This window comes from Portunus trituberculatus, chromosome 9, assembly GCF_017591435.1.
Source record: "Portunus trituberculatus isolate SZX2019 chromosome 9, ASM1759143v1, whole genome shotgun sequence".
Lineage (NCBI taxonomy): Eukaryota > Metazoa > Arthropoda > Malacostraca > Decapoda > Portunidae > Portunus > Portunus trituberculatus.
Window position 1 is genome coordinate 8453111 of NC_059263.1, and position 14070 is coordinate 8467180.

Genomic DNA, 14070 nt, shown 5'->3' on the forward strand with positions numbered 1-14070 from the left:
TTCTTAACATTAGCTCATGCTTTTATAAATACAGTACAAAGATTATGATCAGTCTTTATTACTCCCACAGGTGAAAACGCCTTCCTTTACAATTGACACCAGCACTGTGTACACCTGACTACACTGTAATCCCTGCCTTCATTGGCATCTTGGTACAGTGAACCCTTGATCTGAGGGGTTAATAGAGGAAAGGGGAGGAGTCTTAATGCTCCAGAAGGGAATGTGTCTGTTCATGCTCTGAGTGTTTAATCCTTTCACTGATATGCAAGGTGTCTATTAAGCTTATTTGAATGTAACATATTCATTGCTCTACAGGAAATCAGTTACCACATACACATAGAATTTTGATTGCTTGATTGTTTTTACTTTAATCTTTGAAATTATGAATTAATGCATTGTATGACTATCAGGAAGGTTCTTAAAATTTTAAAATCTACCATTTTGTTCTGTTAAATTAAGGGTTTACTGTACAGATGTATCCAGATCCTCACTCAACTTGATAGCCACCAATTCTTCAGCACCACTACTGTCTTCCACTACAGTACAATACTCCAACATTCTACAACCAATACTACTCTTACTCTACACAACATTACTCTGGTCTTCTCCATACCTTCCCTGCTGTGGAAAACCCAATATTATCTACATGTTATTTCAACTTGATATCTTCCTTCAGTACATCATTAAAAGTCAACATAAATATACATACAAGATATACAAACAATTAAAAAAATGAATGACAATATTAACAATACATATACAGTGGCTCCAAAGACCACACACACTCACCACACTTCCCTTCCCTTATGTTTGTGTTTTGTGAATGGCCAGGGGAAACATGTTAGAAGAGATAAAGGAGTTTTGCACCAAATGACTAGGTGAATGCATTTGTGATAAAATTATGCCTCGCCTCGACCTCCCTCTCCTGATGGCAGGCTATACATAGAGGTCCCTGGCCTCACTCTGCTCACTGACCCAAAACAATAATTTACTCCCAGTGAGATATAACAGCACTAGTTCTGTGGTTCCTGTCACATCCTGCTCTAAAGACAACTCTCCTCCTTCATACAAAACTACATGCACCTAACACTACACATACCCTTTTTAAATTACTGATATGGCAACTCCTATGCCAGCCTTAGAGTTCCATTCTGGGGAGGGGATCATAAATGCCACAGGTCAGACTGCTCTTCTGATATCGACCCTAAATGTCTTGACATCCCCTCAATTACTTCTGCATTAATTTCTGCAACATCTGCAGTCTTGGATTTAATTTTCAGTCTGTTGAACACCATCTCCTCTCCACTAAACATCATCTTTTTTCCTCACTGGGAGAGAAAAAAAAAAAATAAATAAATAAATAAATAAATAAAACTAATAATCCCAAAGGAAAGGATCCATAATACTGAAAACATACACAAATGGAACGGAAGAGGCAGCAGGTGTGACAGGAAGTATACCAAAGCCTCATTCAGCAGACTTGGCTATGAACTCAAGATCTGTTTACCAACCCTGCACTGCCACAGAGGAATGTTGGAAAGTCACTGCAGGAATTGAAACGAGAGGGTTGCCAATCCTCACATTCTGTCCCATTAAATTTGTTTAGTTGCCTATTATGACCCACAGAATATACCATGCCAGTCTCAGTCAGTCTCTCTCTCTCTCTCTCTACTCAGCCTAAACTTCTCTACCAATACAAATCTTATATAAATGTACTCATATATATATTTTCTTTCAAATATACCAGTATTCTAAATAAATATGGAATTATGAGGTAAGAAGACTGCCACCCCCTCCCTCCCTCCTTCCCTTCCTCTCTCCTGCCAATATCAGTGATTCAGCAATGATGTACTGGAGGGTCTACTGGAACAAGGGTCAGTGATCAGCAAGTCAGATACAGGAGACAAGAACATTAGTGTTATCCCTCACAGTGTGACTAAACCCTTGTGTCTCGCTATCCCTGCTGTGTGTGATGAGCAGACTGGAAACAAGTACTCTCTTATCAACAGACACCTAACTCACAAATCACACCCTCAAAGCATTACCCTACCTTTTCCACTGTACACACCCAGCCACTAGACAAAACCCGGAGGCACTGAAGACACACAGACAGATGTGATGATGTTCCGGTGGTGGTGGCGGTGGTGAGCTAGTCCTGGGCAGCCGCACTGAGGGTGGTGAGGAGCTTGTTGATCTGTGGGTTGGCCCAGTCGCAGGTGAGGTCATCAAGGTGGTTATCGAAGTCACACACGTCGTGCTGTACTCGCCGCTGCAGCAACTGTGACACCACGTCCAGTGCCCCTGGCTCCACATGCACACTGCAACACAACACCCCTTACTTCCCTGACACTGCAACACAACACCCCTTACTTCCCTGACAGTGCAACACAACACCCCTTACTTCCCTGACACTGCAACACAACACCCCTTACTTCCCTTACTTGAGAGAGTTAGTGTCAGTCACTAAATAAATATTCTGTTCAATGTCAGTTTATGGGGGGGAGGGGTTCAGGTAACTCATCGTCTTACAACTCTGAGTGTTCTTACAAGAAAAAGGTTGAGAATCCCTGACTCATACCAATGAGAATACCACCACCACCACCACCACACTTACCTTGATCTATCTTTGCTCTTCCACTTTCCCTCAGAGGTGAGCTGCGACACAATGACCGGCGCTGACAACAGGTCCAGACACAGGCGGCTGTTGTCAATCTGAAACACACAAATGAACACACACAGGTAACCCAAATACATGTAAGTATTTAGTGTTTTGTTGCTATCTATTTGATGTCAGTTTTCACCCCATTACCTTTCTCAATTTTTTTTTTTTTTTTTTAAGGAATGAAATGCCTGTAAAAATTCAGTGTTTATTGCTATCTCCCTAATGTCACTTTACCCTGGTAATCTCTCTTTTTTTAATCTTTTTTTAAAACAAAACAAAAATTCACCATTCTATTGCTATCTAGTGTCAGTTTTTTTAACCTCTCTCTCTCTCTCTCTTTTTTTTTTTTTTTCTCAGGCACAAGGAAGGACACTAGAGCAGGACCCTTACTCACCATAATCAGGCAGGCATCATTGTTGTTCTCGGCAATCTTCTCAGCCACCTTCAGCGCCACAAAGTCCGGTCTGGAGGACGAGGAAGGGAGGGGAAACACAGAGCATTAGTGTGGTAAGGGTGTAGTTCTATTTTCTCTAATTCTACTCACAAAAAACAAATAATTTTAAAAGACCACTCCACCTCTCTCTCTCTCTCTCTCTCTCAGCACAATTCCCTGCCCTTTCCAGCTCACACTAACACTGAAGACACAAGAGACACTTACAGGTTGTCCTTGATGTTTTCGTTGGCTTGGTAGTAGCCGGCGATGACGAGCCCCTCCGCCTTGTACCACTGCTCAATCTGCCAAGACCACCACCACCATTACTGTGTCTTAACCTCCTTGCATTTCATGTCTTAGTTCATCTGTCTTTGCTTTCTTCATCTATACTTAATCTGGTTTTAGTCCTCCTCCTTGTACTTCTTGTAAAATTAATATGGTTTGTTAGGTATTTTGATATGTATATTTGATTTAATATTTAATTATCTATCAACACTTTATTCTTTCTCTCTGTCTCTCATTTATCCATCCATCTATTCTTCCACATTCCCACACTATACTTGATCAGATTATTTTTTCCTCCTCCTCCTTCATTATCATTTCTCTCTTTTTCATCTACCTATCCCTCACCTTTCCTCCTCTCTTTCCACACTTACACATACCCCATTAGATTATTTTTCTTCTTTCTCTTTCTCCTCCTCCTCCACCATACACTCTCTCATCCATTCCTCCCCACCACCTCCTTCATTCCACACTCCAACCCCACACTTTTCCTCCCTCTCTGAAACTCACCCTACCTTCTTCCTCATCCACCCAACACCTCCCCTTCCACATACCTGGGTGAGAGCCACTTCCAGCATAGGTGCCAGGGATAGGTTCAGGTGGAAGAGTGGCACGGCATCCACTAGTGTCACAGTGGATGGGGCACCAGTGTCTCCACCCCCTCCACTTCGCGCGGGGGCCAGCACCACCCCACTCACTGCCGTCTGAGGGTAGCGGGCTGCATGGAGAAGGATTTTGGCAAGTGCTGCGCAGGAAAGGCTGATATCGGCAGACATTCTTGGACCTTTGACCTGCGGGGAGTGAGGTGTGTGTTAACTGTGGGACTGAGGGAAAGATGTGTGGTAATTGGGGGTGTGTTGATTGTGGGACTGCAGGAGTGAGGTATGTGTCAATTGTGGGGCTGAAGGAAAGGTGTGTGTGTGTAATTCACCTCCTTGGTCGCCTGCTGGTCACCCAGCCAGTCTTCCCCATTACGGAGCGAGCTCAGAACTCATAGACCGATCTTCGGGTAGGACTGAGACCACATCAAACACAACACACACCGGGAAAGCGAGGCCACAACCCCTCGAGTTACATCCCGTACCTATTTACTACTAGGTGAACAGGAGCCACATATTAAGAGGCTTGCCCATTTGCCTCGCCGTTTCCGGGACTTGAACCCGGCCCTCTCGATTGTGAGTCGAGCGTGCTAACCACTGCACTACGTGTGTGTGTGTGTGTGTGTGTGTGTGTGTGTGTGTGTGTGTGTGTGTGTGTGTAAACTGGAGTGGTGTGTACAATTGTGAGGCTGTGGAAGTGAGGTGTGTGTTAACTGTGGGACTGAAGGAAAGGTGTGTGTTAACTGGAGTGGTGTGCATCAATTGTGGGACTCTGGGAGTGGTGTGTGGGAGGGACGTGTGTGTCATAACTATGGAATTGAGGGAAAGGTGTGTGTTGCCTGGAATGAGGTGTGTGCTGACTGTTGTGCTCTTGTGCTTGACATTATATATTTGTGAAAGGTATGCTGCACAAAAGTTATCATAAAAGAAACATGATAAAACTTCAACTGTCACTCAAAAAAAGTTAAAAAAAAGAAAGAAGAAAAAAAAAAATAATGACAGTTTAGTTCAGGTGTCTTAATCCTTGCTGGAAACACCACAAGTTATCAGACAGCACCACAGTAGTCTTAAACTCCTTTCTAGAAACAGCAACACTTTGATTATGAGACAAAACCACAGACCTCTTGACACTCATCTCTTGAAACAAACACAACAGAAGGCAGAAAACACACACGTCAACACTGCTCACTTGAAACAAAGGTTATATAAGAGGCAGAGACAGTCTTGAAATGCCTCTCTTGAAATAAACACACCAAGTCATCAGAAGGCTTAAAACATATATATATGCTCCTCTCTTACAACAGCATGTTATATAAGAAAACAGGAACATGTGTGTCTTATTACTCCAAGCATAGTGGCTGCCTTGACACACCACTCTTGAAACACACATGCCAAGTTAACAAAAGGCTTAAAAATGCCTTAACACTCCTCTCTTAAAATGAACAAACTTAAATTAGGGGAAATCAGGAGTCTTGTCACTTAAAAAACGAGGTTGGCTTGACGCACCACTCCTGAAGCAAACAAGCCAATTGGTGAATCTGCAGAATTAGGCCTTGTACCCTATGCACACCACACTTATATGCTTGGGTAGCATTCTTACTGTACTGTGTCAGTGGAAATTTTAATCAACAGAAGTGCAAAGATCATCTGCAATGGTGCTCTGAAATCTGAACAGACTCACAAAGTCTAAGTCCTACTACTGCCTAGTTTTCGTCCGACAGAGCCTTGGAACAGCTTTATATGATGTAGTTATGTGCATAAGTAGAACAAGCACTAGTGAGTCATTTTGTCAGTTTTCTTTCTTTTACACTACTTACATCATCTTGCACATGTGACAATGTTAAACATATGTCTTGCTTGGACAAACATTTACAGTGTTCCTATTATCATAGTTACATATACTTTCCTTGCCCATTCTTCTGGGGCCACATGTGCCACAGTTTGTACTCTACGTCCATAATGGAAGGTTGTTGCTCTGATAGCAACCTTGACTTGCTAGAGTGGGGGATGGAGGGGGTTGAGGAGAGGTGGAGTAGGTTAGGTTAAATTAGTTTAGATTATATTTTATCAGTACATTTGGGATTCTTTTTTAAATAACCAGGTGTGGCCTTGTAGACTTTTTAATAGTTGTAAAATTGTTCATTTTATCTTTCACTACCCAAAAACCCATTCACTGGCAGTAAAAGGGCGGGAGGCCTTATTCTACAAATTTACCATCAAGTTAACAAAATGTTTTAAAACACATGTCAATTCTTTCTTTAAACAGCCAAACTTAAATATGAAAAAATTGTCTTATTACTTAAAAAAAAAAAAAAGGCTGGTTTGGCATTCATGTAGAGCAGCTTGAGTTAGCAGAAGGCAGCACAACAGACTCCAGGGAACATGAACAGGGTGAACAAAGCACTGGTGGCAGCGTCAGTGTTAGTGAGGCGGTGCCGGGCGCTCCCTGACAAACCTTCATAGTGGGCTGGCTACCAAGGCGGGAGGGAGAGCACCTGTTCAGTGTTCACTCTGCCTCAGGAGGGAACGTGACTGTCTGTTCGGTGGAGACGTTTGGCTTACTGACCACATGCTTTTTTTTTCTATTTTCTTTATCTATGAAGAATCTACTGTCACAAGAATAGCTACAGAAAGCAAAGATCTTTAAAACATGACGAGTAAAATTGGTGATCAGGGAATTAATTAGTCTGCAAAGTAAACCACGGGTATCAATTCACATACTTCAATAAAATAATAATAAGAAACTTGAATAAATACTTGGAAACTTTTAATTGGAAAACTACAACTTTGTTACAAACCAACCCTGCAAGGCATACCCCTCAAACACTTCCCTTTAAACCCACTCTCAAAACACACTTATTTCTCCATCCACGTCCTCAATACTCCTCCTCCTCTCCCTTCATGTCCCCACCCACCTCTCAGGGACGTGGTGACGATGGTGGAGCGGTGGAGTGGTGGAGCAGCAGCAGGAGCGGTGTCGTGTCGGGTGTCCTGCTAAATCCTTGAGGCTGAGCTGCGAAATTACTTGCGAGTTGGCCTTCTGCGCATGCCCATCCCAAGGCACGAGTTGTTTTGCTGGTAGAACATTGTGCAGCCTGTTATTATTATTGCTGCTATTATTACTATCATTATTGCTATTATTATTACTATTTTATTTTAGACATACTATTGCGGCTACACACACACACACACACACACACACACACACTGGACCTTTAACATTACAATTTCCATACGTGTAGAGTATCTGTCACTATTTCCATTACATAGCCCAGACATGCAGAGGGAGACAAGTAAGTTAACAAACAACATAACATAAGCACTGATGGACTCGAGGAAGCTGATGACGATGATGATGATAATGGGGGATGTTTACCAGCCGGGTCCTGTCTTCACTTCAGGACGTCTTTCATATTGAGGTACAGTGCTACAACTACTGCTGCTACCACTACTATCACCACTATCGACTCAGGGACTTAGAGGGAATAAGAACACACGGGGAGCTATATACCACGAGTCGCACTCACGAGTCGCACTATTTGTGGCATCTCTGTACTGAATAGGAAAGCCGTGTCTGCCTCTCAAGTTATCATTCCTGCCTCTACTGTTGACGCTGCACTAACAACCTTATTCTACTCCACTTGGCTGCCTCAGTGAGAAAAGATTGATTTATTTATATTGCCAGGGAAGACTGTTTATCCTCATCTTGTTCTGTACCTTACTGACTTCAATATGTCATTGCAGTGTGTTCTCTTTGGTATATTACTGTTTCGTTAACTGGCGAATGTAACCACTGCACACACTACAAAACCCACCACCACACACAACTAGCATCTCATGTGAAGGTTTCTTCTCTTACAGCAAGGCGGAAACAGTCATCACAACATGCGGGGGCTGTGGTGGCCTGTTGCTCACCAGCTCCTAAAACAGACAGCTAGAGTGACCTTGCCTCGCAGATTTCTTCCTGAAGGTGTGTATAACTTCTGGGACAAATTGACCTTAACTTCTACAAAACAGTGCTACATATTCATCATATAATAGTCACTAATCAAATCAGTCCCTCTCTTCCTCCTTGTCTTTTACTCCCTCTTCTTGACACAGCACGAAGACGTTTCTACAAGAATGTGACAGTGGCAGGGAATGGAGGTATCTATGAAGTGAATTTGGATCTCCACAAGCTAAAAACTCCAAAAGGACACACCTTACAGGCAGGTCATGTTAGCTGTACTGTGGAAGATTACTAAATATTTATTGTTTACTGTTGGACTTTCATGAAAGCAAAGTGGTAATTTGGATTCTATTTGTCTCCATAGAATTAATTAATCAGTGGAGGCTGTAGTCTTACCATGGGGAAAACAAATCATATGGTACCGTAAGATGTGACTACCCAAGTGAATAGCTGTGCCTTTCAGGCATACTTGTGATCACAGTTTTCTTTTCATCTGTGAATCTTTCTTGTTTTTCATTCTTCACTTAACTCTTTGCCTCATGTGTGACTTATTCATCATAGTTCACTATTGTTTACCTCTCAGATTCCTAACTATGGCCTTGCCCTGGCTGTGGCACAAGAATGGGCAGCCTCTAAAGACAAAATTGTTCCCAGTCTCATGCATCTGGTAAGTGTGGGAGTTACATGTTAAGGTGATTTATCAGAATAAAGGTGATTGGTGGTGGCTTGATTTGATGTTCTCACCTCTCTGATCTACAGACTGGCCTGTCCTACACTGTGATTGACAACCCAAACCATGAGACCAAATGGGACACAGTCCACAAGACTCTGGAGTACCTGGACACCGACACTCTCCTGTTCCGAGAGGAGGTGCGTGTGAGGAAATGAGTATTTATGGCTATGTATTCATTCTGTGGCATCTAGTTTAGAAACAAGTTGCTACAGAGATAGTATTGAAAAGATTCCATCACTTGGCCCTATATTTCAGCAGAGTGAGGAGCTGAACACACTGCAAGCCAAGGAATGGGACCCTATCTTGGCATGGTTTAACCAAAAATTTGATGCAGACATCAAGCCGTGCGCCGGGCTCTTTGGGGCGGACATTCCTGACCCTGTCCGGGAAACTATTAGGCGATACCTTCTCTCCTATGATGTGTGGGCAGTCAATGGTGAGGATCTTGCTGAGTTCTCTAGCACAAGTCTTGTTATGGTTCAATTGTCAAATGGATAACAAACTTAACAGGTTAACACAAACAAATAAAATAGGATAAAATAAAATAAAATAAACAATTATAAATAAATGAATAAATATAAGAAATAAAATAAAAACAAAATAATCACAATTCTTTCATATTGGCTAGCTGATCACTTGATTAACCTTCCTTATCCTAGGTTTCCTGTACGGAGTGGAGGCATTGAAGTCCGTCATCCTCACTATTGCTGCTGCAGAGCGCAAAATTACAGCAGAAAAAGCTGCTTTTCTTTCAAGACTAGAACTAGAATACCAGGTAACTTGAAAATATGCTGCAAATCATGTCATTATTGTAATGCTGTCATCACCCCATCTTCATTCCCATTGACTCTCATTTCCTCCCATTTTATAGTCACCATACATGCCACCACCCCCTTTGCCTTTCTACACCACCACCACCACCACAACTACTGCTCCCTCCACCTTCCCACCTCTGACAAGCTCGGGTGTTGCAGACCTCCCACTGGGGCTCAGTGGAGTGGGCGCACGATCTGGACAAGCAGGAGGTCACGGCCAGGTTTTCAGCGGCACTCCTGTTCATCCACTTCAACACGTGGCAAGCCACCACCAAGCACAAGGCCAAGTAGTCAGTGTGTGCACAGCTCTCCTCTCACTCCCATGCAATGTGTATAGTAAAAAAAGTGGAAGACCATGTTAGATATGTTATTTTTATTTTGCCAACATTTCTTATATAATTAAAGATGTTGACTTACATTATGACTTTCAATCAAGTTTTTATTGACTAAAATATATTAATAATAACAGTTTCAGTTTCTAAATAAATATTACATAAGTGTGTGTATAAACATGTACATATACACACTCAAACTGAGACATTTGATGAATTGCTAATTTGAATAGACTTGCTGCAATAAACTCTATACACAAGCACTCACTGCTTCTAATAAAATAAATCTATAAACTCAAGGCAAGAACACACCAGTGTGGCACCAAATAAAAGAAATAAACACTACCAAGGAAAACTTGACTGGCACTGGCAATCACAGGGTCAGAGTTCCTCCACAGGGATATCACATCAGAAATATTATCTTTTAACCTTCTATGTTTGACTAAAGAGGGTCTTTACAAAACCCAAAGCTTACTTTTTAAATGTGCTGAACCTTGGAGAATAGCTGATCATCCTCTGCCCTGACCACTGCAGACGTTGTGTGAAGCTGATGCAGGAAGCTTGGGCAAACTATGCATAGGACATCAGCTCAAGGAGAAAGCCACAATAACATAAAGGTTGCTAATGGGAAGAATATAAAGGGAAAACCAGGGATACAATTTTGCAAGTTATATATAGTAAATATATATATATCTGTACTAATTTGTGCTTTGTGCAATGGAGGAAAGGAATAGGGGAAGAGAAAAGACATGTCATGTCAGAAAGGGAATATTTTGAACCCACGCAGTCCTCTGTCATTCCGATGTGAAGTTACTCTAGTCCTCCACTGAACCCTATATAATTATTATCTAAAAGAGATATCTAAGCTCAGAGTTCCTGTTTCTGAGAATAGGTTTGTTAAAATCTGGCTGAGTCAACTTAACACAACACAAGACAGTCCTGGCACAGTTTGACTGTCATGACCATCAACACCTTAAAATAGTGAGGTGATGCTTATCAGATATTTTATAACTATGAGCAACTCTACTGGAGATATTACTTTTGTTCCTCAGTGGCAAACACATGCATACATGAGCACACACACACACACACACACACAGAAGGTCTCACTTATGTCTGGAAGGTCAGTGGTTGTGTTGTTGGACTGAGTTGGAGGGGCCTGGAAACTCAAACACTACACAGACAGTTAGTTGTACAGGCTTAAGTCTTTGCCACTGTGAGAGACTAACAACAAAGTCTTAACAATCAACATTTTTAAAGTGGATTTATATTTGCATTAATATCCACTTTTATTGCATATTATAAAGAGATATTCTCACATTATTTCCTTTCAAAACCATTTCATTCCTATGAAAATCAAGTTACATGTAACAATTACAAATAAATAACATTCTATCATTACTATAACAGAGATCGCTGCTGATGAAAGTAAACAATACAGTACAGTTTGGGCTTCCCCTCCACAAACATTACTAAGTGGATAAAATACTGATAGATTAATACCTTACATCTGCACTGTTGTACCAATGGCATTGTGCACACTACATGTGGGATATTGCACCAAAGGAGTGAAGAAATTATTCAAGAAGGATGGGAAAGTAACAATACTACATCTAATCTGTTTACATTCTCTACTCAACAAAAACTGAGACTCTTTTGGCATCTACATGTCTGTAGCTCTACACTGTCAATCCTGTTTGTTCACCAACATGGCCACAAACCTACAACAAACACATGAAGCTTCACGTTGTCGACTAAAATGCATTCGTGACATCTTCCTAAAAGCACCCTGTGGTTTGACCTTGACTAGATGTGAGACTTCTGGAAATGACAGAATCAACCACCTGCCGAGGGCATTCACTGCCTCTGAACCTGACCATTGTCTTCTAGTTCATGGCAACACAATCATAAATACATCACAGTTTGCATAGTTCAACAAGATGTACATGGGACAGAAAAATTAGGTAGATAAGGAGAGTCTGATCAAATGACAGACACAGAGTAATGTAATGTTGCTGTTGGAAATCAGTGAGGTGAGTTTAAAACAACAGCGAGATTAAAAATATGTAACTCTTTATGATTGATGAACGAGCTGATGAATCTTGTTGTTTATGTTTTTTGTTTGTTATAAAGCATATCACAAGCATGAGTAATCCTATGCCTTATCATTACTTCATAGAAAGACCTCCCTCTAGTTTCTATGGACTGAACACCGGGAACGGCAGCACACCCAATGCTCTCCACTCGGCCGAAACACTCATTCACTCTCCACACATCACCGTCTCCATACTCCTGCAACTTTCAGGAAATTTCTTAGACGGTGCCTGTAAAAAAAGCAACTAAGTGTGGATGGACATAGAAACAAGCTAGCAGTGGTGTTAATCTACCCTGTTGGCAACTGAAAGATGGTAACTGGTAATGGTGATAAAAGCTACATATGTTTCTAAGACCTTACTGTCTATTGAAGATATGAAGAAAACTTTTACATATTCCTACAACCTTACTCCTGATATGTTCCCAAGAAGTAAGGAGGAAGAGTTTTGATGGATCTTCAAGTGACCCTGAAGTACTGTACCTCCTTCCACATGTTAAGAACACAACCATTCATCCCCTGAACATAAACTTCACTCCTGCCTCTGTACTTGCAGCACTTGCTGCCTCCATCACGCCACCTGTAACAGATACATAACAACAGTTAATATTAATCCAAAATGATTTAGCAGTTGTGAAACATTTGTCCTTACTGTTTGAGGCAAGATAAACTTGGAAAAAAAAGGAAAGAAATCCTCATAAAAATATTTTTTCATGAAATAAAATTAGAAGTCTCATTCTGGAAAGCATTTGAAGCGTCAGGAAAAATAGTGTTAAACAAATAATCAAGAAAAGAAGGCACTCACTGAGCCATTCAGCTCACGGCACAGTCTAACTCTCCGTCCTGAGGGAAGCAATTGAGAGTGGCCGTGGCAGCCCGAATCATGTAGGACATGGTGCCGTAGCTGCCAGAGGGAGCACTGTCATAGAAGTGTTGACAGATGTATGCTGCACCTCCACAGGCCAGGCCGCCGCCAACACCAGGCTCTCGTTTCTCCCGGGCACAACACGTTGTTGCATCTCCATCTTGTTGTTTCTGTGAGGCCATCACAACAATGCTGACTGGACTGTATTTTTTTAACTATTTATCTATGTATGATTCTGATCACTGTCTTGTGTTTAAACCAAAATTTAACTCCTCCAATTTAAGCAAAGATACTGTTATTACTTACATATATACAATAGAAGTTAGCAACACAAAGGTACAATTAAAAATCAAAGTACTAATGTTTCTGTCACTATCAATAAGTATTGTTCCACAGGGTACAAAGATTCCACACAGCGTAACACACCTGGTCTGAGAGGAAGATGTTATTGGCCACATGCACAATGTCCTGCGCTGACACAATATCCCCGAGGTAATCCGTGTTGTGGTACTCCCTCACCAGCGACAATACCATCAGAGCCTGCACCAAGGAGAGGATGTTAATCTTTGTACTTCTCTTAAAGCCTTATTATGTTAGAATGTTATGGCTAAGTGATAAAGAAGGGTTGGGACATCTGGGGCTGAGGGGGTGGATGTACACACCTCCACGACCAGCTGCCGGTATTCAGGCTGAGGGATGGTGTTGAGCACTGTCTCCACCTCCAGGGCAAACTTGAGTTCTCCTGCTGTCATCTGTGGAGACACCATTAACAATCAAGACCAAGAACAATCAACCATGTAGGCCAGTGTAGTGGTATTAGATAAACACAGTAATAAATGTATAACAACCCTCTACAGTGTCGGCAGTTGAAGTTGTGACCTTCTCTTAAAGTGCGTGGTGAACACAACTAAACTCTAATCACTATATATTCAACATGCTCTCGCTTATCTGAAAACTGTGAATGTCTGCATCCTTGGGATAAATGTGTGATCATGTGGTAGCAACATCACTTCAGTAACTCAAGGTCACGTCTAGTTGTTAGGTGTTCAATTTCCCGCTAATTTCCTGCCCTCACGTTCATTGCAGTGTGTAGACAATAGCCATCCTAGTTTTCTTCTGAAGGACAAACATAGCTGGAACCACCATAAGACAGAGAGGACCCATATCATCACACTAAAGCAAGCAGGAATGAAAATCAACGAGATTTTTGCTCGTATTGGTCGCCACATGGCAACTATTCTCCAGATCCTGGCTGCCATTATATGAATGAGTCTCCTGGGTTAACATGGTGTTCTCCAGCCCAAATGG

General features: G+C 41.7%; 3 protein-coding genes across 29 annotated transcripts in view; 1 reads left to right on the forward strand and 2 right to left on the reverse strand.

Moving 5' to 3' along the window:
- Positions 1 to 38: 38 nt before the first annotated feature.
- Positions 39 to 7287, reverse strand: LOC123501553 (ER membrane protein complex subunit 8-like). Of its 2 annotated transcripts, XM_045250446.1 has the most exons (8): positions 7202 to 7287; positions 6892 to 7051; positions 6432 to 6512; positions 3932 to 4168; positions 3321 to 3397; positions 3057 to 3126; positions 2615 to 2712; positions 39 to 2318 (listed from the first exon to the last, which is right to left on the reverse strand). In XM_045250446.1, exons 3-8 carry the CDS (start codon positions 6435 to 6437, stop codon positions 2150 to 2152), a joined length of 657 nt encoding a protein of 218 aa, XP_045106381.1. In that variant the 5' UTR covers positions 6438 to 6512; positions 6892 to 7051; positions 7202 to 7287; the 3' UTR covers positions 39 to 2149. The 2 variants fall into 2 exon arrangements, with proteins under 2 accessions (XP_045106381.1, XP_045106382.1); XM_045250447.1 differs by lacking the exons at positions 6432 to 6512; positions 7202 to 7287 and having other exon boundaries at positions 6892 to 7042.
- On the forward strand, positions 7240 to 9891 carry LOC123501551 (ATP synthase mitochondrial F1 complex assembly factor 2-like). 3 transcript variants are annotated; one of them, XM_045250440.1, is made up of 8 exons: positions 7240 to 7395; positions 7838 to 7946; positions 8078 to 8184; positions 8509 to 8592; positions 8685 to 8795; positions 8914 to 9094; positions 9318 to 9433; positions 9633 to 9891. In XM_045250440.1, the coding sequence occupies exons 1-8, from the start codon at positions 7345 to 7347 to the stop codon at positions 9762 to 9764; spliced, it is 891 nt and encodes a 296-aa protein (XP_045106375.1). In that variant the 5' UTR covers positions 7240 to 7344; the 3' UTR covers positions 9765 to 9891. The 3 variants fall into 3 exon arrangements, with proteins under 3 accessions (XP_045106375.1, XP_045106376.1, XP_045106377.1); XM_045250441.1 differs by having other exon boundaries at positions 8917 to 9094; XM_045250442.1 differs by lacking the exon at positions 7240 to 7395 and adding an exon at positions 7411 to 7629.
- The window catches only part of LOC123501546 (probable phosphorylase b kinase regulatory subunit alpha), a 73732-nt gene continuing 69493 nt past the window's right edge, over positions 9832 to 14070 (reverse strand). For all 24 annotated transcript variants that reach the window (XM_045250435.1, XM_045250434.1, XM_045250431.1 and 21 more), the window contains 4 exons: positions 13425 to 13514; positions 13189 to 13302; positions 12703 to 12932; positions 9832 to 12477 (listed from right to left, as the gene is read on the reverse strand). In XM_045250435.1, coding sequence (XP_045106370.1) covers positions 12711 to 12932; positions 13189 to 13302; positions 13425 to 13514 — 426 coding nt within the window. In that variant the 3' untranslated portion in view covers positions 9832 to 12477; positions 12703 to 12710. The remainder of the gene's footprint in view (positions 12478 to 12702; positions 12933 to 13188; positions 13303 to 13424; positions 13515 to 14070) is intronic.